The sequence below is a fragment of the Penicillium waksmanii genome (genome assembly GCF_028829765.1).
Source record: "Penicillium waksmanii strain IBT 27052 chromosome Unknown utg000010l:1.0-3698451.0:1.0-3701458.0, whole genome shotgun sequence".
Lineage (NCBI taxonomy): Eukaryota > Fungi > Ascomycota > Eurotiomycetes > Eurotiales > Aspergillaceae > Penicillium > Penicillium waksmanii.
Window position 1 is genome coordinate 3578003 of NW_026643256.1, and position 24026 is coordinate 3602028.

The window sequence follows — 24026 nt, forward strand, 5'->3', positions numbered from 1 at the left end:
GGAGGTGGTTCTTGGAGGCTTGTGCTAAGATATCTATTTCTAAGGTGGCAGTAGGCGATGTAGGGGCCGCTAAGAGTTGTGAGGGTCCTCTAAGCTTCTGGCTCCACTGCCCAAATACATTCTAGGGCTAGGAGGTAATAATGTTCATAAATTGAAATGAGGTCTAAGACTATATACGGGGTATTTAGATACTCGTATATAATTTTAATATAATTTTTGTATTGTATTGACCCACTTCCGGGGGATCCTCTTTTTACGGACTACGAAACCTTCTAGTCTCCCTAGCGTAAGTAGTTCTGTTTACTGCCCGTACGAAAAATACGACCCTTTCACTTTAGGTTACTTTGGGGTACCTCGCCCTACTGCACCCAAATTTCCCTTTCTTGATCTCTTCCCTTTGGACGTTTGATTTTGCCGCTGATGTCAGTTGATATTGGCTATCAACCTTGGACTGTCCAGTGGTATCGGCTTAACCACACCTAAGCTTCTCAACTCTAATATTCTCGAATCCTTACTATGTTCGATATCAAGAAGCAGGTCCTCGCTTTCAGCCTGATGGCATCCCTGGGGATAGCCAAGACTACAGGCCTTGGGTTCGCAGAGGTTGACTTGGTCTTCCCCCGAAGCGGCACCTTTGGGCCGATGACACTCACCCCCATCGTTTTCGCAATTCAGAACCCTGCGGCGATTGATCGACTCTATCCCTATATTTATTACGGACTGTGGCCAGTGGATCTCCCGCCGGGGAATCAATCACTGGCCAGCAATCTGGCGCGAGAACATCTGCCCAATACAACAGATACAAAGGGCTCTGTGGCATTCCTTGAAGCTAGCATCGCAAACACGCTGAACACCGAGAATGACTGGGAGTTTGTCTGGGAATTGGACTGGGCCAACTGCTCGACGTCGGCGAACGAGACCACTTCGGACGGTGAGCCCAAAGTCAACTTGAACCACCCATGGGCAGGCCAATCCGTCCGCTTTACTACGAAGAAAGGGGCAAACCAGCCTAATTTGACCGCTCTCACTGCCGATGACAAATGCGGTGATGCCTCCGCTCTTGCATTCAACGTCACAAAGACCCTGGAAGCCCAATCGGGTTACTATGAAGGCGAAGAATGCGCCGTGCTCGCGAGTCCCGCGCCTACGCCTGCTCCTTGCAAGGTCAGTGTCTCACCGGCGGCCGCCTCAAGCATCTCGTCCATCCTCACCGCAGCACAGTGCGCTGTTCCTACCCCTGGTATAAGCTGTCCACCTAAAAAGGGCGCAGCTACTGTCAACAATGCGGCCTCTCAGCTGACATGGTGGGCTGCTGGTATGCTACTTGTTTGTGAGTTGTTGATTTAGCGGCGACGTTGCTCATCTTTTCTATGTATTTGAATAACCTCAGTGTATCAACTATCAATTGTCCAATGGATACGGGCATTTTCAATACCGTTATAGTTTCCAATCTAGGGAATGGGGCCAAGACTGGGGCACATCTAGCCTAACTTGACTGTTTGTACCAATGAGTGTTCTTGACTGTTTCGGCAAGTCCACGCCGCACCCGGCCTTTAATCAATGTAGTATGAACAATGCCACTTTTCTAGCCTCAAGTATCGCGATACCGGCGCTCATTTTGAATCGCAAGCGAAAGGACAGAGTATTCTCGGTCAGCCTAACTTGACCTGGATGGTGGTCCTGTGGCTTGCCAAGAGTAATATCAAGCTTCAGTGGAATGGTAAACTGAGCTGGTAGCACGAGCCTCCGAGAACCCCCTCCCTCAAGCCACATCAATAGTTAAAATGAGTTTCGTGGGGTCATGAGGGAATACTCGGTGCTTCGCCACTGTTTACCATCCGTGTGATCTGTGAACATAATGATTCCACTTGTCAAAAATCTCGGAGCTGTCGGCTTCTGTCCTCCCGACAAACTTAGTCCTACAGCTTTACGGAATACTTCGGTTGCAAATATGGCAATGTCTTGGCGTCACAAGTACGGAGAACAATTTACAGAAGGCTGAATCTTTTTCTCGGTGAGGCTTTTTTCATCAGAGCCGCAAGTGTTATTCTGGACGGAGGGCTCCGTCCGGAGAACCCAACAAACCCATACATGCTACATACGCATCAATGGCCATCATGACCTTTTGGCCAATGTCGGTCCTCTTAATTCCATGAGAAGGTCAGCATGATAGAACCAAGGGAAGCTGATCCCTTCGACTGCCTCCAGCAAACTTTTGGAACCAACCAACAGTGCTGATTTCATAGGGCTAGATTTCATACTTTGCACGGGTCGATCCTCGGCAATCTCCAACTCCAAGACACCGGGGGCGGAAAGGCGGGCGGAAGGTGGGTCAAACCCTGGTGATCTCTTAAGAACCAATGAGCATCGCTCATCTTAGCCCTATCCCCATTGCCGGGTCGGTTCACCAATCGGAGATCACGACGGAAGCGTGTGGGTGGAGATATGGTCAGGTACATACATACACAAGGAAAAATTCGAACTTGAGTTCCAAGGTTAAGCATGCCAAGTTGGAGCACAACCGAGATATGCGATAGGTCGATGCTCAGGCTGATGCCTAGGCCGAAATTTGAGCTTGAGCGGACTTGGTAGGACTTGGGTTGTTGGTGCAGGGTTTGTGAGGGAAGCGCATCTTTAGTGCCTTGGCATGCCTCCAACGTTACAATCTGTACGCGACGTACTAGTATATTGTATGCGAGTGTATCCGGTCTATCCGTTCGTCTATACTTCCTCTTGGGAAATTTGGATGGAGTAGTATCAATTTCGCACGATTCAGCGCTTGATACGGAAAGTCCGCTCTTGCCTTGGGCCTCCTACCGGAGTTGCTTGCTGCACGCTCCATTGGAAATACTTTCTCCCGTCGCGGTGTCGACTGCAGTTTCAGTACTACTCCCAGTACGGGCGACACTTGTGAAACCTTTGCCGACAGCTGGGGCATCGCTGTTGACGACCTCAAGTCTCTCAACCCTGATCTGGATTGCTCCAAATTCGATGATGAAACTGAGTACTGTGTCTCTGGTGAGGCAAATGATGACGAACCTACCAAGACCATTACCACTTCTATGGTTGCTGAGACCACAACCGCTGTGATGACCTCCAGCTCGACCAAGTCTACTGAAGCTCACTCCACAACCTCTTCGGCCAGGTACCACGAGCCCACTCAGCCTGGGCTGTCTGAGAACTGCGACAAATTCCACAAGGTCGTAGGTGGGGACAGCTGTGATGCCATTGAGGCTTCAGCCGGCATCAGCCTTCACAATTCTCCAAATGGAACCCCTACATCAATGACAGTATGTTTGCTCGCCCTTCCATTTCTGGGTCTTTTTTTGTAGACTCGCTAACTCTCAATATTCAGAGTGCTCCAACATCTGGTTGGACTACTACGTCTGCATCCACGTCCCCGGTGCAACCACAACCTCTGCTGCTCCTACACCCACTGACGGCGGCAAGCCCCCCACCCAGTCCGGCATCGCAGCGAACTGCGACAACTTCCACAAGGTTAGCTCTGGGGATCAGTGCGATTCTATCGAGGCCGAGTTCAAGATCACCCACGATCAATTCATCAAATGGAACCCTTCTATCAACCCCGGTACGTAACAGAACCATATCAGAACATTTTTCTTTGTTTAATGAGTGCTTGTCTTTTCCCACCAGGCTGCACCGACTTGCAACTGGACTACAATGTCTGTGTCCACGTTCCCGGCGCGGTCAATACCCATGGCCCCACGCCGCAGATGCCCAACCTGACCTCGGACTGCAAGAAGTACCACAAGGTGACTGATGGTGAGAGTTGCCCTGAGATACAGAAGGAGGCTGGCGGTATTACTCTCGCTCAGTTCCGAAAGTAGAACCCCACTATCGATGCCAAGTGTAGCAACCTTTGGAACGGGTACTACATGTGCACTGGTGTTTAAGTTGTTTACCACGAAACCTTCGCGTGAGAACGATGATGTACTCTATATGATGGGTACAAGTTAGACTTGGGAAGTGATTACCCGAGCCCGGCACCCATAAGTGTTTTGAATCATAGTCTAGATATTGATATGAATATGGGGGTTCTTCAATTTTTCTAAATCTTTAGCGTGGAGGGAGTAGAGGAGAAGCTGCTCGGAAATGACTTCTCGGCGATTAGCCAGATGGAGGAAAGAGAAATAGAAAGAGAAATATAAAGAGGCCCATCTACCCCCAGGGCTGTGTTTCAGAACTACTATAAGGGAAACCAGGATTTGGACTAAAATCACCAACGCATTTATATCCTGTCATCATATTTTTAAGATTGTAAAGGCCCATTGAATAGTAAGTGAAATCTGACCAAATGATTTAGACCCCGCTCTGTGAACAGACGGATGAGAAATGTAGTTGATTGACTGGAGGAAGTCAATCGTCCAAATTCGCCCATACTCACGGTTTGCTCATACATCCCGGTCTGCTCATACGCCATCCAGTCGCAGGAGGCCCCTCCAGTCACAGAAAATTCCCGGTCATGGACACTTGCCAGTTGAGCTGGAGCCACTATGAATGTCAATCATCGGACTGCCATCACAGTTGGCTTTACAGCAAGCTCCAACCCCCAGTCCCCATCATCCCTGGCAGCTGAGCGAGAAAACTGTTCAGCGTATTTTCGGGGTATGCGAAATAAAGGCACGTATTCACGTATCCAGAGACAATCGTATTTGACTTGGCTGTAATGCTGGGTCAAAATATAATAGTATTCGAACAAGCGGCATATCCCCATAGCATACTATCCTCTGATTTCTAACGTAGATATCCTGTAATGCGGGTTAGTTCGCCTATCTGCGGGGTAAATAATTTGATTAAACCAATGTTAATCGTAAGATATCGGTTGTCTTTTGAGGATTGATGCTCTCTTATATCTTAATTTCATGCCATAAACAGAACTTCAAAAGACCACTAAAACAGCACCCAAAATACATCAAGTTTTCAAGTATTTGGTCACATCCTAAAGCTTGACGATTTAGTCATACGAGCCCGACGCAATCTGCCTTCTGTCCGGAAAGAAAGCCGCAGCGGTGACCCAGCTAGTATGGCGAACTAGTGCCTCAAAATACTACCAGCAATATTAGTCAGCCTCCTGGCCAGCTTATATTAACCCGCATAAAGTAGAGGCAGAATACACTAATATAGGCCCACCATCCAGTGCTCTCAAAGTAGTATCCTCATAGATTCTCTAGTCTGATAATTAAATAAAGACACTCTTACCAGCCTCACATTTACGAGATCTCGGAACCGTTAAACAAATCCTTTATCTGAGGGCTTTTTTCCTCTGTATAGTCAGATCCAATACTTATGCAACAGACGACTCAATCTAAGAAGAAGGATAGACAGATAATGGCCCAAATCAATGGTTACGTCTACATCTGTATCTATATCCCAATGATACGATATAGTATAAGATAGCTGAGACTAAAGATAGACTGTAGGTCTGGTGGATCTTAGAAGAGCCTGGGAATTCTTCTACTATGATATGGCGCTAGGGGTCTATTTTCTAGGGTTCTCTCCTTAATATTAGACTGCCTATATTAGAAGTAGTTATACTTCGAGTGACTTGTCGCCTGATAAATCAGGTGTTAAGACTGCGATAAGGATGACTCAGCAGCGATAACGCGCCACTTTTTTTCTTTTTGATCCACTTCGAATTTCAACTCCCCGCGGAGTTCAATTGCATTGCAAATCTTCTAGAAATATTTCGATCAAAATCAAGGAACTGTGCGGGGATTGAAATTGAAATTACATGGCTACTTCTCGCCCTCTCCCACTCGCCGAGGAGTGGAAAAACCCGGATTCTTACGTCGACGAGTTGCTGGAATTTGCGACATCGTCTATTCTATTTATGAACCTCTGTGGTGGCGTGCATATCCTCGACTTTCTGACACGAAAACCTGACCTTTATTCTACCTTACTTCCGGCTGATTGGAGGGAATTCTTCGAGCATCATGACGTTCATGAAGTTCTCCATCTTCTTTTGCATGAGAACATTGAACCACTGCGGGACCCTCAGGATGACGAGAATGATGATAGTCAAACCTGGAATGGTGGCGCGCGTCCTCCTCAAAGTCTTATAGACTACATTCACAATATTCGCCGACTGAGTCTGCGGCGAGAATTTGATGTCCCACCGCCCTCCATGAGAACTGCGCTTCCATATAAGACTACCGTGGGAATGAACAAAAAGAAACTCCACGAAGTTGAATTCTTCTCCCGTCATGTTGCTTCGCTCTCGGATGTGGTGAATGAGCGCCGGAATGAGCCTATATCCCACATTGTCGATTTCGGATCTGGACAAAACTATCTAGGTCGGACGCTAGCTAGTTCGCCTTACCACAAGCACATCATCGCGATTGAAAGACACCATCACAACATCAGCGGTGCCCAAGGAATGGATATACATGCTATGCTTGCTGAGAAAAAAGAAAAAAAGGTATATGTGCATAAACGCAAGACTTCTTGCAATGAATGCGATGGAAAACCGGATGTTGCAGATTCTAGCGAGATCTCAGCACCACAGCCACGCCCAGAAATGCCTCAATCATCAATCAATACACATGGTGCGCCGGATACTGGTACGGAGGACCAAGAAGTAACCACCTTCAAAATGTTGGGCCAAATCGATTTGGGTCCCAACGAATTGCGAGCCTCTTCATCCAAAAAGCAATCGCAGCGACAAAAGCCCGAGGAAGCTGAAATCGACACCCGCGGCAAGCTCAGCTATATTGAACATGATATCTCAGATGGATACCTGGAACCTATAATTAACCATGTGGTGCGCCCATCCCCTGTGGCGACCCCCATGGAAATCCAAGACTCAAATGAAACTTCAATCACGGTCAATCTGGACGAAGAACAACCGAGCGACGCTCGTGTTATGGTTGTTTCTCTCCATTCATGTGGCAATCTGTTACACCATGGTGTCCGATCTTTGGTCTTAAACCCGTCAGTTGTGGCTGTGGCAATGATCGGTTGCTGTTACAACCTCATGACCGAGCGTCTGGGGCCTGCAACTTACAAGCTTCCAATCCTTCGCTCCCTTCATCCACGGTTGAACCAAACTGGAAACTCGTATGATCCGCATGGATTCCCGATGTCTCAGCGCTTCGAAACATATGAAAGTGAGGGTGCTACTGGAATGAAGCTCAACATCACCGCTCGCATGATGGCCGTTCAAGCACCCTATAACTGGGGCCGCGAGGAAAGTGAAGGATTCTTTACTCGTCATTTCTTCCGCGCTCTGTTCCAGCGTGTACTCCTCGACCGAGGTGTTGTGCCCCAGCCCGATATTCCTAAGGATCTCTACAATGATGATGGTGACATCGATAGGCCCCCGCCACTTATTCTTGGATCTCTACGCAAGTCGGCTTTCACGTCGTTCGCTGCGTATGTTCGAGCGGCTACCGTTCGACTCAGCCGCGATCCCCATCATGGTACGAAAATTCAGAAGCACATTTGTACCATGAGCGATGATGAGCTTGATCGCTATGAAAACGAATATCAGTATGCCCGGAAAAATCTAAGCATCGTATGGAGTCTCATGGCTTTCAGTGCACAGGTCGTTGAGGCGATTATTGTGACAGATCGATGGCAGTTTTTACGCGAACACGATTCAGTCAAGGAATGCTGGGTGGAGCCAGTTTTTGATTACTCTATTAGTCCTCGCAACCTGGCTGTTATCGGTATCAAGGCATAATTGCGGCTTCCCTGCAACAATATTTCCCCTTCAATAGAAACAGCCGATGAAGAAAATCTTGGTGCTGAAAACACCTAGATCCGACAAAGGCATTCAGGGCAGTTTTGAACATACAATTCACGAAGAAAAATGACTAGAACTGCTACATCAATCTAAATGTCATATTTCTCCCACCGAATCTATTTTCGACCAACCCAACACAGAAATTGTAAACAAACACATGAAGCATCTAAATGGGCTGCAGCACCCTCAAATTCCTCCCGGACGAAAATGATACCTAAATCTAATTTATCCCTGATTTCCCAAGGGTTGGGTGTTTGCCTCTCTTATCAGGATCACACCTTCCACTCGTGAATATTGGCCAAGCCATTCACTCCCGACAAGTCCTCTTGGTCTAGATATCCGCAAATCCTGCCCTGGGGGTCCCGCTTGCGGCGAATATCCATCAATCGTTTAGCGTTATCGTCGGCCCAGAACTTCGTCCGTCGAACTTGAAAGTCTGAGTCTCCTAAGTAGGCACCCACTGAATGGCGCTCAACCTTTTCCATCACATTCTTCACCCATGCACGACAGCGAATATCGTCTGACTCCTCCTCCCATACCGTATACAACGCGAAATAGTGGTCCGACTGCATGCTTAAGGCCATGTCTGGGAGCTCCCTTCGGCTGCAGGGGTTCATCGCATACCATAGCGAGAAAGCTTTGCGATGCGGAAGTTTCGTAAATGCCTCCTCCAAGACACTCGGGACATCCGCGTCGTTGTCAATGTACGCATTGTCAGTGCAGTAGCGATGCCTCTCTGGGTTGGCGTTGGCCTGGTTGTTGTACTGGTTATCGAGGTTGTCTTCCTTACAGAACCACTCGCTACTCGTACCAGCTGGTCGGGTCTCTTGGGCCCGTTTCAGTGCCGTTTCCGCTTCTTCAGGGCTATGCTTCATCGTCACAAATAGAACAAAAAGTGAGATCTCATTTTCGCCTTCGGGGTATTGTGAGACTACTGCAATCTCCGTGTCGGTGTCGAAGGAAGGAGCAATAGCTATGATCCATTTGAAAACTTCGTGATAAAGACCGATTGGATAGATGTAGCCAGATGATCGAAAGCCTTTTTCTGGATACGGAATTAGGTCAAGATGGAATCTGGCCACAACACCGGGAAATCCTGGCGTTTAGGTCAGTCACCATTCAAGTATTTGCTTCTTTTTATCTGCCATTATCCACTTACCTGGACCGGCCCCACGGGCTGCCCAATATAGGTCTTGGTTTTGAGAGGCATTGCAGTGAACTAAGTCGCCATCCGCTGTTACCACATCGAGTCCAAGGACTCTTTCGCAAGCCCAACCCCAGTTCTAAAGTCTGTTAGAACATTTATTACCGTGGTTACAAAAATGCTCTCACCTTGCAATTCCATCCCATTCCACCCTGGAGCAAGAATCCGCCTAGACCGACATCTGGGCAATGGCCTCCGGGAAACATGAGCCCATGTTCTTTGTTCAGGACGGCATTCACTTCACGTCCTGTCATGCTAGTTGAGACACGCGCTATACTGTTCTCTGCGTCTACTTCCATGCTTTTGTAGTTCCCCAAATCAATCAGGATAGAGTTGTCGCGAACACTCCACGCCGCCCAGGAATGGCCTCCGGATCGCACAGCGACGCGACACTTTCGTTCCACGGCCAGCTTAACGGCAGCAACAATATCTTCAGAGGAGGAAGCTTTCACGACCGCCAGTGGGAATCGGTCCGGGCGGCGGTGATTGAAGACCCGGCCCACCCGGGCATCATCGTACGTGGCAGCATCCGCCTCTTCTTTCCAGACAATATGCATGGTTGGTGACTTCTTGGGATGTTGTTTGGGTAGATGATAGATGCAAAGTCCTGCAGTGATATCTGTATTTGTAGTTCTTGGATAGCCCTGGAGTATCGGATATTTGGAGGGGAAAGTACAATATCAAGTGGTCCACATCCCGATTTCCCGAGTATCCCATGGATGTAGTTCAATTTATACTCCACTAGTAAACTACCCCGCAAAATGGAAATCTCCCCACTTCAACTTGAACATCCCCACACCTTCAAGTCTCTCGGGATATGGATGACGCATCTTCTTTTTCTTTTCTTTCCCTTTCTGCGATACTTCTCAGATACGCGGTGATTGCTGAGCTGTTCATCCTTTTGTCGCCCGACATTCAACCTCTCCCTCTCTCTTTCGGCCACTCACTGCACCAACTTGAACTGAGATACACACTTGCGTCTCCTCTCTTCATGCATACAGATTTTGAGCCCTCCTTCAAAGTCCCTCCCTACTCCCGATCAGACGTTTCTGCCAGTTCCCGAAGCTATTTGGAAGCAACCGCCTGCCACAACGTGTTGATGGTACCGTTTGAATATTATGGCATCGATTAAATCGCCTCGAGGCTCCTCTGAACGAACCTCCGAGCAGTCCTCCTGGCAATATGTTTTCTAGCCACCCTGACGTGCCACGTCATTGCATGCGCTCTGAATCACACCTCAATTGCGCCACGGCTGCTCTCGGCCGTCGTTTTGTTTGCCAACACCGCTAGGAACTGCGCATATGTGCAAGCTGGCCCAGTTCAAAATCAATCAATCCAACGACATGCGAGTACCCTCGCCGATATTTTACCGAAATCATGATCGTCACCACTGCCTCTCATGATCCGGTCAGGTTCGGCGCGCTTCCGGGCGTTAATATCAGCCACCTCCTACGGCCGGTTCTCTTTGTGGTGAAAAGTTTCGATCACGAATAATGTGCTATCTCCAGTCAAGTCATTTCCACTCGCTACAGCCGCGATGACCTTCGGATTTAGGATCGAGGATACGTTTTGTGCCCTTCAGCAGATTTCCAACTACACGCAATGGACCTATTCCCTCCACAAAGTGCTCAATTGCCACAATTACCGGCTCTGAGTGGTCTTCACAGGTGAGCTGGTACCTGAAATCAATGCAGAAGTTGACCTTGATGGCACCGACATCCGCACCCGCGCCGCCAACGACCTCAATATTGCACTTGGTAGTCTCATGGCTTTTCAAATTGTTAAATGGAAGACCGAAGATATCGACATTCCTAATCAAAAGTTCCTCAAATGGCAGGAACTCAAGGATACTGCTGTCTACGCTATTCAAACGACAATCGACCTCCGCATTCACAATAAACTTGATGACCCTTCAATCATGGCCGATATTAACGTCAAACTAAGTGACATGCACGAGAAAACAATGGTGCATACCTGGCATTTCTCGATGTGACCCTCCATGCTCTAAATTCCTATCCAACTGGTATCGAACAGGCTTCTACTGCCAACGCTGTGCATAAATACTAACTGCGGGTTTCAACTGACAACCGGTCAAAATTTCGAAGACTTCATCATCCTGCACAGCTAAGCATCTATGAAACTTAATTATATAATCCCAATTAAAGGCACTGTATTTTCCTTCGCTTTTGATTTCATTATATCTAATTGATACGGAATTTGGCTTCTACGAATTTACTTCCGGCGAAGTACCAGTACATACGAGTTAGCACTGGTCGTTACTACTCGGAAAGTACTTGAAGTTGCTCCTGTCGTTGAATGTCAAATGAGCGAGCGTGCCTTCCTTGAGTGAATGCTCATTCAGAAAAAATACTAGTACGGATAATCACTTGAATGGTACACCCGATGCAAACAACTCCTTCACCTTCCCCATCACCTTGATTCCCCTCTCTTTGAACCTGACCTTCTCATCCCCGGTGAAGTATCAAGCAAATGTCCAGGGAAGATTCTATATTCTGGGATCTACAAACCTCTGCGAAAGCCGATGACTTGAAAGAGAGATCAATCTATCACATCAAATTATTCCTCACATCAAATCACTGTGCATGCTAACAGTGTTCCTTGGCTGTGTTTTTGATCACCGGGACAAAGAAGTCATCTATGACATTTTTCTCAATGCCACTGACTCAGTATACTATGTAAAAAGACCACATCCTGCTATTTCTTTACCATCGGCAAGGTATTCAAGTTTCTAGGGTTGACTACTATGTCTTTTGATAATTTCGATTACTTCAGACCTTGGAAGGTTGTCAGCTACAAGAACGGGGGAGATTATCATGAAATGTATATGCTGATTTCTAACCGCGTATTCGAAAGACTCGGAGCTTCGTAGTAATCGCTCAGGGCCTGAGCAGTATCCTGCCCTGCGTAGTAGTGCTATCGTGTTATTCAATGGACTGTACCCATGACCCAAATCACAGTTTTGAGGCCACGGGGAGACTAATGGTATCTATAGTTGGCCGTCAATGGGTGCATTCTTGGCTACAAGCGCCGGGGAGGAATATCAAAGGCCTCGCTTCCCCTCGCCTCGAGCTGATTATACATCGACACCCCTGTAGACCTCCTGCAAGATGAGCAGTCCCAGAGAACCTTTCCCAGTCTTTTTTTGGCGGGATGGTTCTGATCAAGCATGAATCACCGCTTTCATCGCCACGGCATCCCCGGGGCCCACGATCTGAACATGCGACACACCCTTTTCGCCTTCTTCGAGCACCACGCGATACTCATCACCGGCATATAGTGGGCTAGTAGCCCGGTATGAGATGCGCTGGGGGAGTAATAGAGGTGCTTCTTCAGCTGCCTGTGTCTTCCCCCGGATGTCGCGCCATAGATCCAGAATGGAGATCAGATTCAAGGGTCCGTGAACGACGATATCCTTGTGACCCTCAACATCTCGTGCCCAGGGTAGAGAGTAGTGAATCTTGTGTGGATTGAATGTGAGGGCGGAGAAACGGAAGAGCGTGACGGGGGTTTGGAGGAGAGTGCGTGTATGTGTGTTGCCCTCGGTGACGATGGCCGATGAGGTATGACTCGGAGTGGTCAGATGGGAGGTGCTCGGGGGTAAAGATGACGATTGTGCCGCTGAAGAGGTTGCTGGCGTAGGTAGAGCCTTGCGAAAGACCCAATTCCTGTAGAAAGAAAAAGACGCGTTAGTTGGGGTGGTTGACCACTAGAACTACCCCAGAACCAGATACATACCTGCGGTCCACGATGGAGACACCATTCTCGTTGGAAAACTCCTTCTCAACACCCACTACGACCATGTCCTCGCCGGTCTTCTTGACGACTTTGGCCTCGGCACTCAACACGCGCGTTGTCTCGGTCACTTGTTGCCCCACGCGTAGTGGGTTTGGTCGACCCTGGGCATCGCGGGGCCAGTTCACTTCACCCCCAGCCCACATGCGGCGGGTGAAGGGTGATTCGGGATTGTATGAAGTATCGGTTCCATCAGCGCCGAGCTCGGTTTCCAAAAAACCCGGGGTGAAGTAGATAAGGTGGTAACCCGGTGGGACGGGGGTTTGATGTGACGGAGCGAGCGCGGGGGTGGCGGGGAATAGCGAGGGACGATTCAATGTGAGTGTCAAAAGGTTCAGCTGGTTGGCATCAAGAATCTGAGTGTGGGTTTGAGGGCCCAAGGACTGAAAACGCGAGAGGAATGAGGCGGCGACTGACGAGGCTGGAAGATGCGGAGATGCGGAGGAGAAGCGGACCGCGCGAGGAAGAAGCCGAGGCAGTCGAGGGCGGAGAATTGGTGATAGGGGGGAGGGACATGATTGTGCAGAGATAATTATGAGAGAAAAGAAGAAGAAGAAGTATATAAATAGACGAAAGATAATAGAGAAAAGGAAATGAACGAGATATATGAGAATGTTGGAGTGGTTGTGGTTGTGGTGTGGTGTGGAAGTAGCCGGAGTCGGCTGTATGCAACTCTCCCTCTACAACTATTTTGATTTGATATTTGGAAATTTGGATCCACGCATTGACTACATACAACTGTACTATTGGTAGTATCATTCCTACTCCCCGCTACAGTCGTGCCTTTTCCTTTTTCATCAATCGACTGTAAATCTGCTGCAGCCGCCGTCGATTCACCTCGTCCACCTGTGGCTTGCATTGTTGGAGACTCAAGGGACCCCCAAGCTGCTTCAACCAATAAGACCGACCACAATCGAACAACCAATGCCGTGAAGCTACTTGTACTAGCTCGGCCAGGAAACACTGCGGTGCATTGAGGTCCTCGGTGAAGACCACTCGAGGAAGATCACGGAGAATAGCAGGCGGCGCATTACTAACGGCCATCTCCAAGAATGCGTCAAAAGTGAAGGGCTCATAGAGCTGCGCGCCGACCTGTACAATACCCGTTGTTCGTGTAGCAGCATGTACCAAACATGCGTTGGCGACAAAATCTACAGGAATCTCGTCGATGATGTTGGCGCCGGTTGTGTATCCTGCTGCTGCATGCCATACCTGCGTGGCGCCACGGTCGGCCAAGAAATGCTGGAAGAACTTGTTCATCGGGGTCGAATTCTCCAGTCCATACAAGGGAAACGGATCTCGTAAAGCCTGGCCGAAGATGGTCGGTCGTACCAACAAGATGGGCAGCAAGGGGAACCGACGTGGGAGCAGTCGTTCCATGATATATTTGGCCTGCGCGTAGGGCGAGGAGAATCGATTCGCTATGGGGGACTGATTCAATGTCAAGATCGATGATAACTCTTCTTCGGGGTCATCATCTCCATCGTGATCCGGGAGAGTGTACGGTCGCTCTAACACTGGCCCATCAGGCAAGAAGCTGTTGGCGTACGCTGTGGAAAGTTGGATGAGAAGCTTCAGCCGGCGGAACCGCGAAGCAATACGGGCCATTTCCAATGCTGGGAGACAATTGTTCTCGAAAGCATCCACTAAACTCGCCTCGAGGCTGATTTTGGCTGCTGTGTGGATGACCAGAGTGACCTGCTCGCGCAACTCCTCGAGCACCTCGTTCTTGAGGCCAAAGTCTGCCTTCCGCATGTCACCGACAATAAAGTGCACTTTCCCCGAGGCTAAGATGGCCTGCACCTGGTCAGGCATAGATTTGGTCCATTTCTCGATTGCCTGCGCTGGTTCGCCTCGGATCAGGGCAAATAGCTTGCGGGTAGGCAACTGGAGGGCCAATTTGTATAGCAAACATCCCCCCAAGCGACCCGGTGCTGCCCGTCAACAAGACGGTATGCCCCTCGAATATCTTGTTGTAGCCTTCGCGGAGGATATACTCATGGGAAGATGCCGAGCAAGGGAGCGACGACATTGTGGTAGGTACTAGTAGAGCTTCCTTTCCTTCCGCAGGGTGTCTATTTCAAGTTTATATCGTGGATCGTACATGCTGTACTTCCTCAAGCATTCGGCATGCCTTGGTAGGACAGACTTACTATCCAATGTCACTCTGGGTATGTTCCTTTTCTGTATGACCTTCGACTGGTCCGAACTTTGATTCTTGTTGGGGTTGACGACGGCCCCTTTGGTACCGCTGCACCTGCAATGCAAGATCGAGACCAACATGTGCAGCCGAGGCTTTCTGGGGACTTGCAAGCATGGCTTGGTACAGACTAGAGTAGATGTTGGACGGAATCGCATAGTTCCTGGGCGAACAGGTCGTACATGTACGACCTTGATCTCTGGCTTCATGGGTTGCCCTACATGTGAGAATCCGCTTCGGCCGCGAATTGCATACGGTCTCCATAACCTCGAAAGAGGGACCTCAAATTAGGTAAACATAACCCAGACCTAAGTACTAAACATTTGATGCAACCACGAATTCCATTTCCAGTCCATCCAGTCTTCAAAGGACAATGATCAGATTCCAGCGGCGAAGTGGCGAGATCCAATGTCATCCTAGGCCCTTTAGTAACTCTGGGGTAGATACATCGTGGCCATTGGCACGGTGAAACTAGATATTGCGAAGACCAATAAAAACAACATGTAGTGCATGATACTAAGTAACTGTAGTGCTGCCACCTGCCCTGAATAGATCAGGTTGGACTTCCTGACTTGCTGACTTCCCATTTCTTGATATCTTCTAGTTTTACTATTTCTATCTCAATATCTAAATCCTAAATACTCCTGCACTCTGTCAATCCCATGTTTATACTCCTTTTATACCATTTTGTATACTTCGGGGAGGTCGGTGCCAACTCCGAAACCGCAGTCACCTGACCCATCAAGTCCATCTTCAACTTCTCTCAACTTCACTTGGACAACTTCAAGTTCGCCTTGCATTCTCATTCTCATTCTCACACTTATGTGATGCTGCTGCCGCACCTACGTACAACTCTTCGGGCGCGACCTCGGTGTCCCATCCGCCTAGACGCGCGGCGTGTATCCTCGCTGCCCCTCGTACGCATTCAAGATGGTACTTTCTACCGCCGATACCCGACCGATGATGAACAAGATGCCTTGACCAACCCACCATTATTCCCTAAGCTGAACTTCAGTCTCCCTGCGAAGCGATCCTCCCCGGAAGAGAGTCTGCAGCATTGGGCCATCATCGGTCCATCCGGCCGCACCGACTTACTTGACATCCTACGAGGCCTCCATATCTCCATTCCACCGACCGCGCGCTCATACCCCTACCTGCGCACCGACGAAATTGCCGCAAAGGATCCGAAACTACGCGAAGTTGGCAATGCTATCCAATATATCGGCTTCAGCGGCGAGGGATCTGGGGCCATTGGAGGTACCCGTGGTGCATATTTGAGTGCCCGGTATGAAAGTCTTCGCGAGGAGACCGATTGGACAGTCGAGCAGTTCCTGCGCGGCCAAACATCTCTGAACCCTATGGAAGGGGAAGAAAAGGGAACTGTTCGGGATGAGAAGCTGCTCGAGGAGGTAATTACCGATTTGCGCCTGGGTGCTTTGCTCGACATGCCTGTTGCGAATCTCAGTAATGGCCAAACTCGACGGGCGCGCATCGCAAAGGCCCTATTGAAAAAGCCGGAGCTTTTGCTGCTGGATGAGCCCTTCAGTATGTTGTCCAATTATCCTCATCGCCTCGTTTGACGGAAGCTAACTCATTTCTAGTGGGACTGGACCCGGCCACAGTACGAAGCATCTCTGGGCTACTCCTTCGTTTGGCTGATAAATGTTCGCCGCGCCTTATCCTGGCTCTGCGCCCGCAAGACACCGTGCCGGATTGGATTACTCACACGATGCTCGTTGGAAATACTCACCATGTCCTAGCACAAGGAACCCGGCTTGAGATGAATCAAGTTCTACAGACCTGGCGCAAGCTCACGGACCCTTCCCAGGCCAAGGATAAACCTGCAAACCTCGAAGATAAACCTATCTTCCTTCGGGCCCAAAAGGACCTTAAAGCAGGGAATCTTGATCAAGAGTTGCTTCGGGACTTTACTACGAACCAGACGGCCTCAAATCGGCTCAAACAGCGCGAGACACCAATCGGGGGTGAAGCCCTGATTGAAATGGATGGCGTCCGGGTTCAATACGGCGACAAGGTCGTTCTTGGTAACTGGGAGCAGAATATCGAGAAACAACCGAAAAAGGGTCTTCACTGGCGTGTCCGCCGCGGCCAGCGCTGGGCTATCCTCGGCGCCAACGGATCTGGTAAAACGACCCTTCTGTCGTTGATCACCTCCGATCATCCTCAAACATACTCGCAGCCTATCAAAATACTTGGTCGCTCTCGCCTACCCGAGGCTGGCAAGCCGGGAATTTCTATATTCGAGCTGCAGTCCCGGCTGGGTCATTCCTCGCCCGAAATCCACGCCTTCTTTCCCCGTCAATTATCAATTCGTGCTGCCCTGGAATCTTCCTTTGCCGAGACTTTCCTCGCCCGGCCCAAGCTCGATCACGAGCGCGATCTAGATGTCTCCGCGGCGTTACGAGAGTTCAAGGCTGAGTTGGATCCCAATGCAGCCTCTGCGCTGTCCAAGCCTCCCAAGATCACCGATTCTGATCTTTTTCCCAAACTGAAGACGAAAGGCCAAGGCAATCCTACTCCTTATATACCCGATGACTTTGATGTCGACTATGCTGATCAGGTGCTTTTCGGTCAACTCACCACCGCGCAACAGCGCATCGTGCTGTTCCTCCGCGCTCTCATCCACAAGCCCGATATCGTCATCCTCGACGAGCCGTTTTCCGGCTTGACGGCCTCACAACGCGACAAGTGCCTGAGCTTCTTGGAAAATGGCCAATCCGGCCGGCCTTCTGAGAATCTGCGACACCAGGGTCTATCCGATGAGCAGGCTTTGCTTCTGATCAGTCATGTGAAAGAGGAGATCCCGGATTCCGTTCGGTATTACATGCGTCTGCCATCTGAGTCAAATGACCCATCCGCTGATCCGCTTGATTTCCGATTTGGCGTGCTCAAATCCTCGAGCAACCTCGGCGATGCGAAAACATGGGATGTGGCTTGGTCTTCACCAACCGAGTTTAAGAAGGCTACGAGGCGGAGCTTTCGCAGGGCCAGCAAGGAAGAAGGGCAAACCGACTTTTCGACCTATGAATATTTCACAGCATGAGCAAAGACTTCCACTCTTGCACGCAATTTTACACGATCCTCTGCCTCTCCCACGTCTCCGTACCCGCACCCATTCCGTCCGAGGCAAATCCTCCCGTCTCTGTGGGCCCCGACGTGTGGGGGAATTCGTCCCGTAGATGCAAGCGAGGCGGTCTCATGTCCTGGCGAGTCTCCCCTGAGCTGAAGGATTGGATCTGCCCACTTTCTGCTAAGATTGTGATCCCGGGTATTCGAAGGCAAAACCTTCAAGCCTCATAAGAGCCAGAAACTGCTGTCCGTCAGTTGCTTCGAGCCTTACGCGGAAAATTGACTCCGCTACCCTGTATGCTGTATGGGGATTTCTAGTACATCATAATTATTTACTTTGGGAGGCCATTTTGTTGGCCAACGAGTCGCATAGATAGATGATAGAAAGCGTAAATGTACAAAATGCAAGGATATATACTGCCTTAAAAGGCCCACAAGAAAAACAGTCATTACAATTTCGCTTTGAACGATTGCCGCAAAGAATCCAGACTGGATGGCCCGTCGTAGATTTGATGCTCGGCCATTCGCGTGTTGATCTAGTGAGAAAAGCGGACGTTAGCCAATGCACGTTTTGAAATAGAAGAATGTGGTAACATACATGTCGAAGACCAAGCTCGTTGACGTTTTCGACACCAAGTAGTCGCATGCAGGTTTTGCTTTCGTCTGCCAGAACTGTAGCACGATAAACAATTAGCGAAAATGCAGGGCGATCAATGGAATCTGTTGTTTACTCACTTTGCAACGTCCGACGAACACCATCAACGCCACCGGCTGCGAGACCCCAGAGAGCAGCCCGGCCGAGACCAACTGCCTTTGCGCCCAGGCAAAGAGCCTTAACAATGTCGGTACCACGGCGGATACCGCCATCCACATAGACTTCTAGTTTATCGAGAACTTCAGGACAGTATTTTCGGATTTCAAGCAAGGTGTGTACAGCAGGCGGTGCGGTATCCAGAGCTCGACCGCCATGGTTGGAAAGTATAATTCCCCTGACCTGTGGAGTGTGCAATGAGGCAATGTATGCATCCTCATGGGTTTGAAGACCCTTCAAGACGATGGGAAGGTCGGTTTGTTGAGCGAGCCAGGGCAATGTTTCATGCCAGCGCAGGGAGGGATCGGTACCGGCGAACAGTTGTTGGCCGACGCCTCCAGAGCCTCCAGAAACATCAGGGGTGTCGTCTGATGTACGTTCGGCCGCCTTCACACCGCTCGAAACTGGAGCAGCTGCACCGACCAAGCTGTTGCGCTCGTCATCCTCCCGCTTTCCTGGGACCGGTGCGTCGAGCGTGAGGACGATGAACTTGATTGCCTTGAGCTTGTTGATGCGGGCCAACATAGCCTCACTCTTCTTGCGGTCAGTTTGAACATATAGTTGCCAGCCAAAGACCTGATCGGGTGCGGCATCCTTGACGATTTGCTCGGGGGTCATAGAAGCATTGTTCGAGATGATCTGCATGGCGCCGAAGCTACGACATGCCTCAGCCATGCCCGCCTCACCGGCAGGGTGGCCTAGACGCGCCATAGCGGCGGGGGCAATGAAAAAGGGCAATCCGACCTTGTGGCCGAGAACGGTGGTGTCCAATTCACATCGGGTGCAATCGACAAAGACCCGCGGACGGAGAAGGATGGATTGGTAAATTCGATTGTTGAATTGTTTGGAGAACTTGTCGTCCGAGGCAGACGAGTAATACGCCCATGCCTTTTGAGTCACTTGTTTCGTAGCCACCTCTTCGATCTCGTCAAGATTGAGGAGAGTCTCCACGGGCGGAGGACCTTGTACTGGCTCCGATGCCTCCGCGGCGGGTTCTTCCTTGGCTAGAGTGCTGGCATCGACAGTTCCAAGGCATGCTTCGGGCTTCAGTTCCTCCTCCAGGATTCCCGGGGGGTGAATAGGGTCATATTCCTCCGTCGCATCGGTGCCGGAGAGCTTCAGGATGATTTTCGCACCTCCGGGGTGGCTGGACAAGAAATCGGTGACCTAAGACTCACGATTGTATTAGCATTCGACCTGTTCATGAGGGGAGGAGTGGAAGGGAGGAACGGGCGCACATCGTAGACCTTGCCGTAGAGTATCACCCAGCAGCTTTCGCGAGTGTTGTGTTTGGCAACTAAGATCCTCTTTTGTTAGCTCGAGCAATGCGGGGAGCCGAGCACTAAGACTCGGAGCCAGGCAATTCTGTCGGAATGAACCTACCTTCTGCGGCATCGAAGACCTTGGCCATTGTTGCGGGAACCTATCGCTGGGTTCAATTTATTTCACGACGGGATGAGCGAGCATGAAAAGGCCAAAGCAGGGCAGGACGAGTGTTGAAGAAGGGCCTTTCGGCGAAGCCGCCGTGCGGAGTGTGGGGAAGGGGACCGGTGTCTGCTCCGTTGGGCAAATTCGATAGCCGGAAACAATGGCATTTGAATTCTCGCAGGTGTCATTGGTGGGAGAATAGTGGAGATATGTGGGGGTCAATTTCCCACGAGTCGAGATTGAGTAAGGCCATCGTCTGGATGATGCAGACCGCAACGTGGGGGTCGGATTTGGTCTCCCGAGAGGCAGAGTGAGGCACTGGCAGTGGCGTTGATGATGGTCATGGTGGTCATGGTGGATGAGGGGAGAAGGAAGTGACGAAGTTGAAGTGGTGAAGGTGCTTGCATCACGTGCCATATGCCTTCAGGCTAATAGTAATTGTTGTGGTAGTATACGTGCATGAATATATATATATCTTCAAGTTCAAGTTCAAGTTCAACCTTGGAAGTTCACTTCAGGATTTACGGTATACTAGTACAAATCAACTTCCTACTTGGATCTCCCAAGAGCAGTGGGTTTTTGATTTGCTCATAATCGACTCGGACATTGACATTGTACAACCCTAGGCGTCCAGTCTTGGATACACCCACGGCCTCTGTCACTGTGCAAAAGTAGCATCCGACCGTGCAAGAAGGTCTGTTTTCGTTTGGCGGCACGCAGTCACCATTGCCTTCATGATAATCACAACCGGCTGTAGCTCGACCCGCCCCTGAACAACAACTTCGACGTATTCGAATACCCAGTTCACCAACATGAGATCTTCATCGAGGTATTCGCATGCGGAATTTCCAAGAATGTTTAAGCAAAGGACGAAGAAGGGGATGAACTGGTACAGTAAGATAAGACTAAAGGCGCGCGTTAGCAACGTACGAAACGGATTCGTGGATGGGGAACGAGGTTTTGCATACCTAATTCCCCACTGCGATGAGCATTCTAGGAGTGTCTGGAAGGTCTTCACTGATTTCCTGGCAAGATCAGTGGCTGGATATGGTAGGCTATCACCCCGATTGCACTTCTTCGATTGATACAGCACAATAAGCATCGTATAGCTGTTGAATAGCACGTCGACACAGAGCCAGATATCGATATGCTCTGTCGCCATTCGAAGAAGGCTCTCCTTATTTGCTGTTAGCACAGAATTGCGGACTCTGTCATGCAGTAGGGACACCAGGTACAGGCATAACGTACCATATCCCAATCCGACAAAATAGACTGCACCTCATCGATATAACCATCAATGACGGTATCGTGCGAAACTGGATCCGGTTGGGCATCCCTCTCAATCCAATCGAGATACCTCATCACAATGAGAGCAAGCCTCATCGAAGAAATGAAGTGAATCTGTATGAAATTTGACTTTCCATCGTCCACACCATTGATTGTCGGGTCAGGCAAATCAACTTTCCACGATCCTGCAGGAATAAGAGTCGGTTTGCCAAAAGACATGCGAAAAATACAGTCCGTACGAAGGATATGCCAGAATCCGAAGCGTTTGCGGTTTCGCTCGACTTCGGCTTCTGGCGCGGGTGTGCCGACTGGGATGGACTGCTGATCGTTCTCTGCACTTGTGAATTCGTCCACGGAGAAGTAGCCGAGGGCCTTTGCCACTCTGCAGGAATGACTGAAGGCTTTCCAGGCTAGATCTATATTGCAGCCTTCGAGGGCTATTGATATCTATAAGTCTGTTAGCAATGTGGGTTGGATGTAGACCAGAATATGGATGGTTAGTGAATACATGATGTGCTTACCATCAGAGAAACGGCTAAGAGGTCGGTAGAGGTATCCTGGATATTCTCCATCCAATCGTCGCTTAATGCAACGCACTTCGAATAGAGGGTTTGGATTAAGTTGCCTCTTCTTGGGTGAGCCTCAGCGTCTAGCATACAGGCCCGGAGCAGAATTGAGTAGTAGATTATTTGAGACGTATGATCTAGCTGAATGTGAGGGTTATCGATTAAGTCAGGGATTGCAGCCAAGAAATCTTTCTTGAGAGGGTACTGGAAGCCTTCAAATTGAAAACGGCCATAGTGGTCTGGAAAGAGTTAGAATATTGACGGCTATAAGTAAATGGTATACTTACTTTCGATGAGCCTTTTGGCGAGACTTTTTGAGATGTCGGGGTCCCCCAGCAGCTCGACGCTTTGGGTATTCTGCAGGGATTCGATCTCCGATATAGCGGAGGTGATCGCGCGGATAGATCGACCGATGAAAAAGCACGAATTAAGTTGTCCCAGGCAACAGAAAATGTTGAAGAGAAGAAAGTGTCGAGTATCTTCATCTTTGATACAGTTAACAATATTTTGAATCGGTGAGGGAGCTATTGGTAGCGGATCTTCGCTCAGGGGTGGTCTCTGAGAGGCACTTGAACCGGCCGAAGCACTCAGAGAGCAATGTTTTTCAAGACGGTCAAGACGGCCGAGGATGTCCAAGAACAGGTTTTGGTTGACGGGAGGATTCCTGTAAAAGCTCATCAGTTCCATGGTGGTTCATGGTGGTTTCAAGTCCCCTTTCATAGGTAGATGATACCTGGGTTTCTTGGGTCGGGATTTCCGAGATGTGTAGATACACTCGGATGTGGCTTTCGCACAATTGTTACATCGTGGAATGACTCGATCGCAGCGAACCTAGTAGATGGTTATTCGGTTTGCAATATCTGGTTGGGTTGCTTAGATCATATCGTTACCTTCTTGGACTGGCAACGACCACACTAGGTAGGGAAATTAAGTTAGCGGCTGGTAATGATAGGCAGAAAAATAGTGTTTGTATTACCGAGATACCGTGCAAAGTATGTGGATGTTGATCATTCATTCTGGTGCATCAGATGTGTATTTAGTTTGTGAGTAGATGGGCTGACAGGCTGACAGCAAAAGTCAGGCATCAAGGCACCAAGGCACCGAGGCAATCGGGACCCACCGGAGGAAAGATCCGCCGACCCGACTCCGCCAAGACGCCAAGACGTGCCTCTTTCCTTTCTCGTCAACCAACTGCAACTGCAACTCCGCAACTCCGCACTTCCACACCTCCGCAATTACTTCTACTCTGCTCACGATAATGATATCTTGACAATGTTCGAGGTTTGTGTCTTCCCCCGTTTATCTTCTATCTTCTTTCTATTTTCTATTTTCTATTTTCGTGTCCAGTTCTGATCTTTCTAACACTCACCCTAGCGACGTGCTGCAGACCGATACCACCTGCGAATGCACCGTGCCCGATCGGCCGTCCTCACTTCCGATGAGATTGTCGAGGTACGCGCTGCACAGCGTACCTTCGAAGGGGCTTATGTCCGGACAGCTCTCTCCCAGTTCTCCTTTTCTCTGGTTGTCCTCAAGATCTTCACCGCCGAGTTCTACAGTATCGGTGCTTTGTTTGCTATCTATGGCACCGGCGTCCTCATCATCGGACTCTTCCGCCGCTCTCAGGGGAATCGACAGTTCTTTGCTGAACTCGGGGAAGATGGGATCCATCGTCATAAGTTCCGCACCAGCGGCAATGCGGTCCTCACCCTGACCGCGTTGAGCATCGCCGCCTATGTGTGTTTGATTGGCTTGACACTGAACCTGAGCAACTAATCCTACTCGTCCTGGCTGGGGGAATATTCTCCCACCAGTTTCCTTCATCCGCCCTGGTTATGACCACTCCAGCGCTCCAAATCACC

The 24026-nt window shown here is 49.6% G+C and overlaps 11 protein-coding genes across 11 annotated transcripts; 5 read left to right on the top strand and 6 right to left on the bottom strand.

The window, feature by feature from the left end:
• Positions 1 to 516: 516 nt before the first annotated feature.
• On the top strand, positions 517 to 1347 carry N7481_013305 (uncharacterized protein; the record flags this gene model as incomplete). Its single annotated transcript, XM_057272524.1, has 1 exon — positions 517 to 1347. One exon carries the CDS (start codon positions 517 to 519, stop codon positions 1345 to 1347), a length of 831 nt encoding a protein of 276 aa, XP_057116712.1.
• Positions 1348 to 2647: 1300 nt separating this feature from the next.
• Positions 2648 to 3848, top strand: N7481_013306 (LysM peptidoglycan-binding domain-containing protein; the record flags this gene model as incomplete). Its single annotated transcript, XM_057272525.1, has 4 exons — positions 2648 to 2668; positions 2793 to 3290; positions 3358 to 3589; positions 3655 to 3848. 4 exons carry the CDS (start codon positions 2648 to 2650, stop codon positions 3846 to 3848), a joined length of 945 nt encoding a protein of 314 aa, XP_057116713.1.
• Positions 3849 to 5752: 1904 nt separating this feature from the next.
• N7481_013307 (uncharacterized protein) lies at positions 5753 to 7702 on the top strand (the record flags this gene model as incomplete). The annotated part of the gene is made up of 1 exon (XM_057272526.1): positions 5753 to 7702. One exon carries the CDS (start codon positions 5753 to 5755, stop codon positions 7700 to 7702), a length of 1950 nt encoding a protein of 649 aa, XP_057116714.1.
• Positions 7703 to 8037: 335 nt separating this feature from the next.
• On the bottom strand, positions 8038 to 9526 carry N7481_013308 (FAD-binding oxidoreductase; the record flags this gene model as incomplete). Its single annotated transcript, XM_057272527.1, has 3 exons — positions 8038 to 8861; positions 8925 to 9048; positions 9098 to 9526. 3 exons carry the CDS (start codon positions 9524 to 9526, stop codon positions 8038 to 8040), a joined length of 1377 nt encoding a protein of 458 aa, XP_057116715.1.
• A 956-nt stretch (positions 9527 to 10482) lies between these two features.
• Positions 10483 to 10970, bottom strand: N7481_013309 (uncharacterized protein; the record flags this gene model as incomplete). Its single annotated transcript, XM_057272528.1, has 2 exons — positions 10483 to 10869; positions 10944 to 10970. 2 exons carry the CDS (start codon positions 10968 to 10970, stop codon positions 10483 to 10485), a joined length of 414 nt encoding a protein of 137 aa, XP_057116716.1.
• A 1180-nt stretch (positions 10971 to 12150) lies between these two features.
• On the bottom strand, positions 12151 to 13298 carry N7481_013310 (hydroxyacyl-thioester dehydratase HTD2; the record flags this gene model as incomplete). Its single annotated transcript, XM_057272529.1, has 3 exons — positions 12151 to 12655; positions 12726 to 13138; positions 13200 to 13298. 3 exons carry the CDS (start codon positions 13296 to 13298, stop codon positions 12151 to 12153), a joined length of 1017 nt encoding a protein of 338 aa, XP_057116717.1.
• A 255-nt stretch (positions 13299 to 13553) lies between these two features.
• N7481_013311 (uncharacterized protein) lies at positions 13554 to 14597 on the bottom strand (the record flags this gene model as incomplete). The annotated part of the gene is made up of 1 exon (XM_057272530.1): positions 13554 to 14597. The coding sequence occupies one exon, from the start codon at positions 14595 to 14597 to the stop codon at positions 13554 to 13556; it is 1044 nt and encodes a 347-aa protein (XP_057116718.1).
• Positions 14598 to 15809: 1212 nt separating this feature from the next.
• N7481_013312 (putative ABC transporter) lies at positions 15810 to 18046 on the top strand (the record flags this gene model as incomplete). Its single annotated transcript, XM_057272531.1, has 2 exons — positions 15810 to 16527; positions 16584 to 18046. The coding sequence occupies 2 exons, from the start codon at positions 15810 to 15812 to the stop codon at positions 18044 to 18046; spliced, it is 2181 nt and encodes a 726-aa protein (XP_057116719.1).
• Positions 18047 to 18521: 475 nt separating this feature from the next.
• Positions 18522 to 20294, bottom strand: N7481_013313 (FMN-dependent alpha-hydroxy acid dehydrogenase; the record flags this gene model as incomplete). The annotated part of the gene is made up of 5 exons (XM_057272532.1): positions 18522 to 18608; positions 18671 to 18744; positions 18808 to 20050; positions 20122 to 20180; positions 20267 to 20294. 5 exons carry the CDS (start codon positions 20292 to 20294, stop codon positions 18522 to 18524), a joined length of 1491 nt encoding a protein of 496 aa, XP_057116720.1.
• Positions 20295 to 20969: 675 nt separating this feature from the next.
• On the bottom strand, positions 20970 to 22851 carry N7481_013314 (fungal specific transcription factor domain-containing protein; the record flags this gene model as incomplete). The annotated part of the gene is made up of 5 exons (XM_057272533.1): positions 20970 to 21216; positions 21280 to 21488; positions 21560 to 22045; positions 22120 to 22403; positions 22452 to 22851. 5 exons carry the CDS (start codon positions 22849 to 22851, stop codon positions 20970 to 20972), a joined length of 1626 nt encoding a protein of 541 aa, XP_057116721.1.
• Positions 22852 to 23436: 585 nt separating this feature from the next.
• N7481_013315 (uncharacterized protein) lies at positions 23437 to 23940 on the top strand (the record flags this gene model as incomplete). Its single annotated transcript, XM_057272534.1, has 2 exons — positions 23437 to 23445; positions 23539 to 23940. The coding sequence occupies 2 exons, from the start codon at positions 23437 to 23439 to the stop codon at positions 23938 to 23940; spliced, it is 411 nt and encodes a 136-aa protein (XP_057116722.1).
• Between the last annotated feature and the right edge of the window lie 86 nt (positions 23941 to 24026).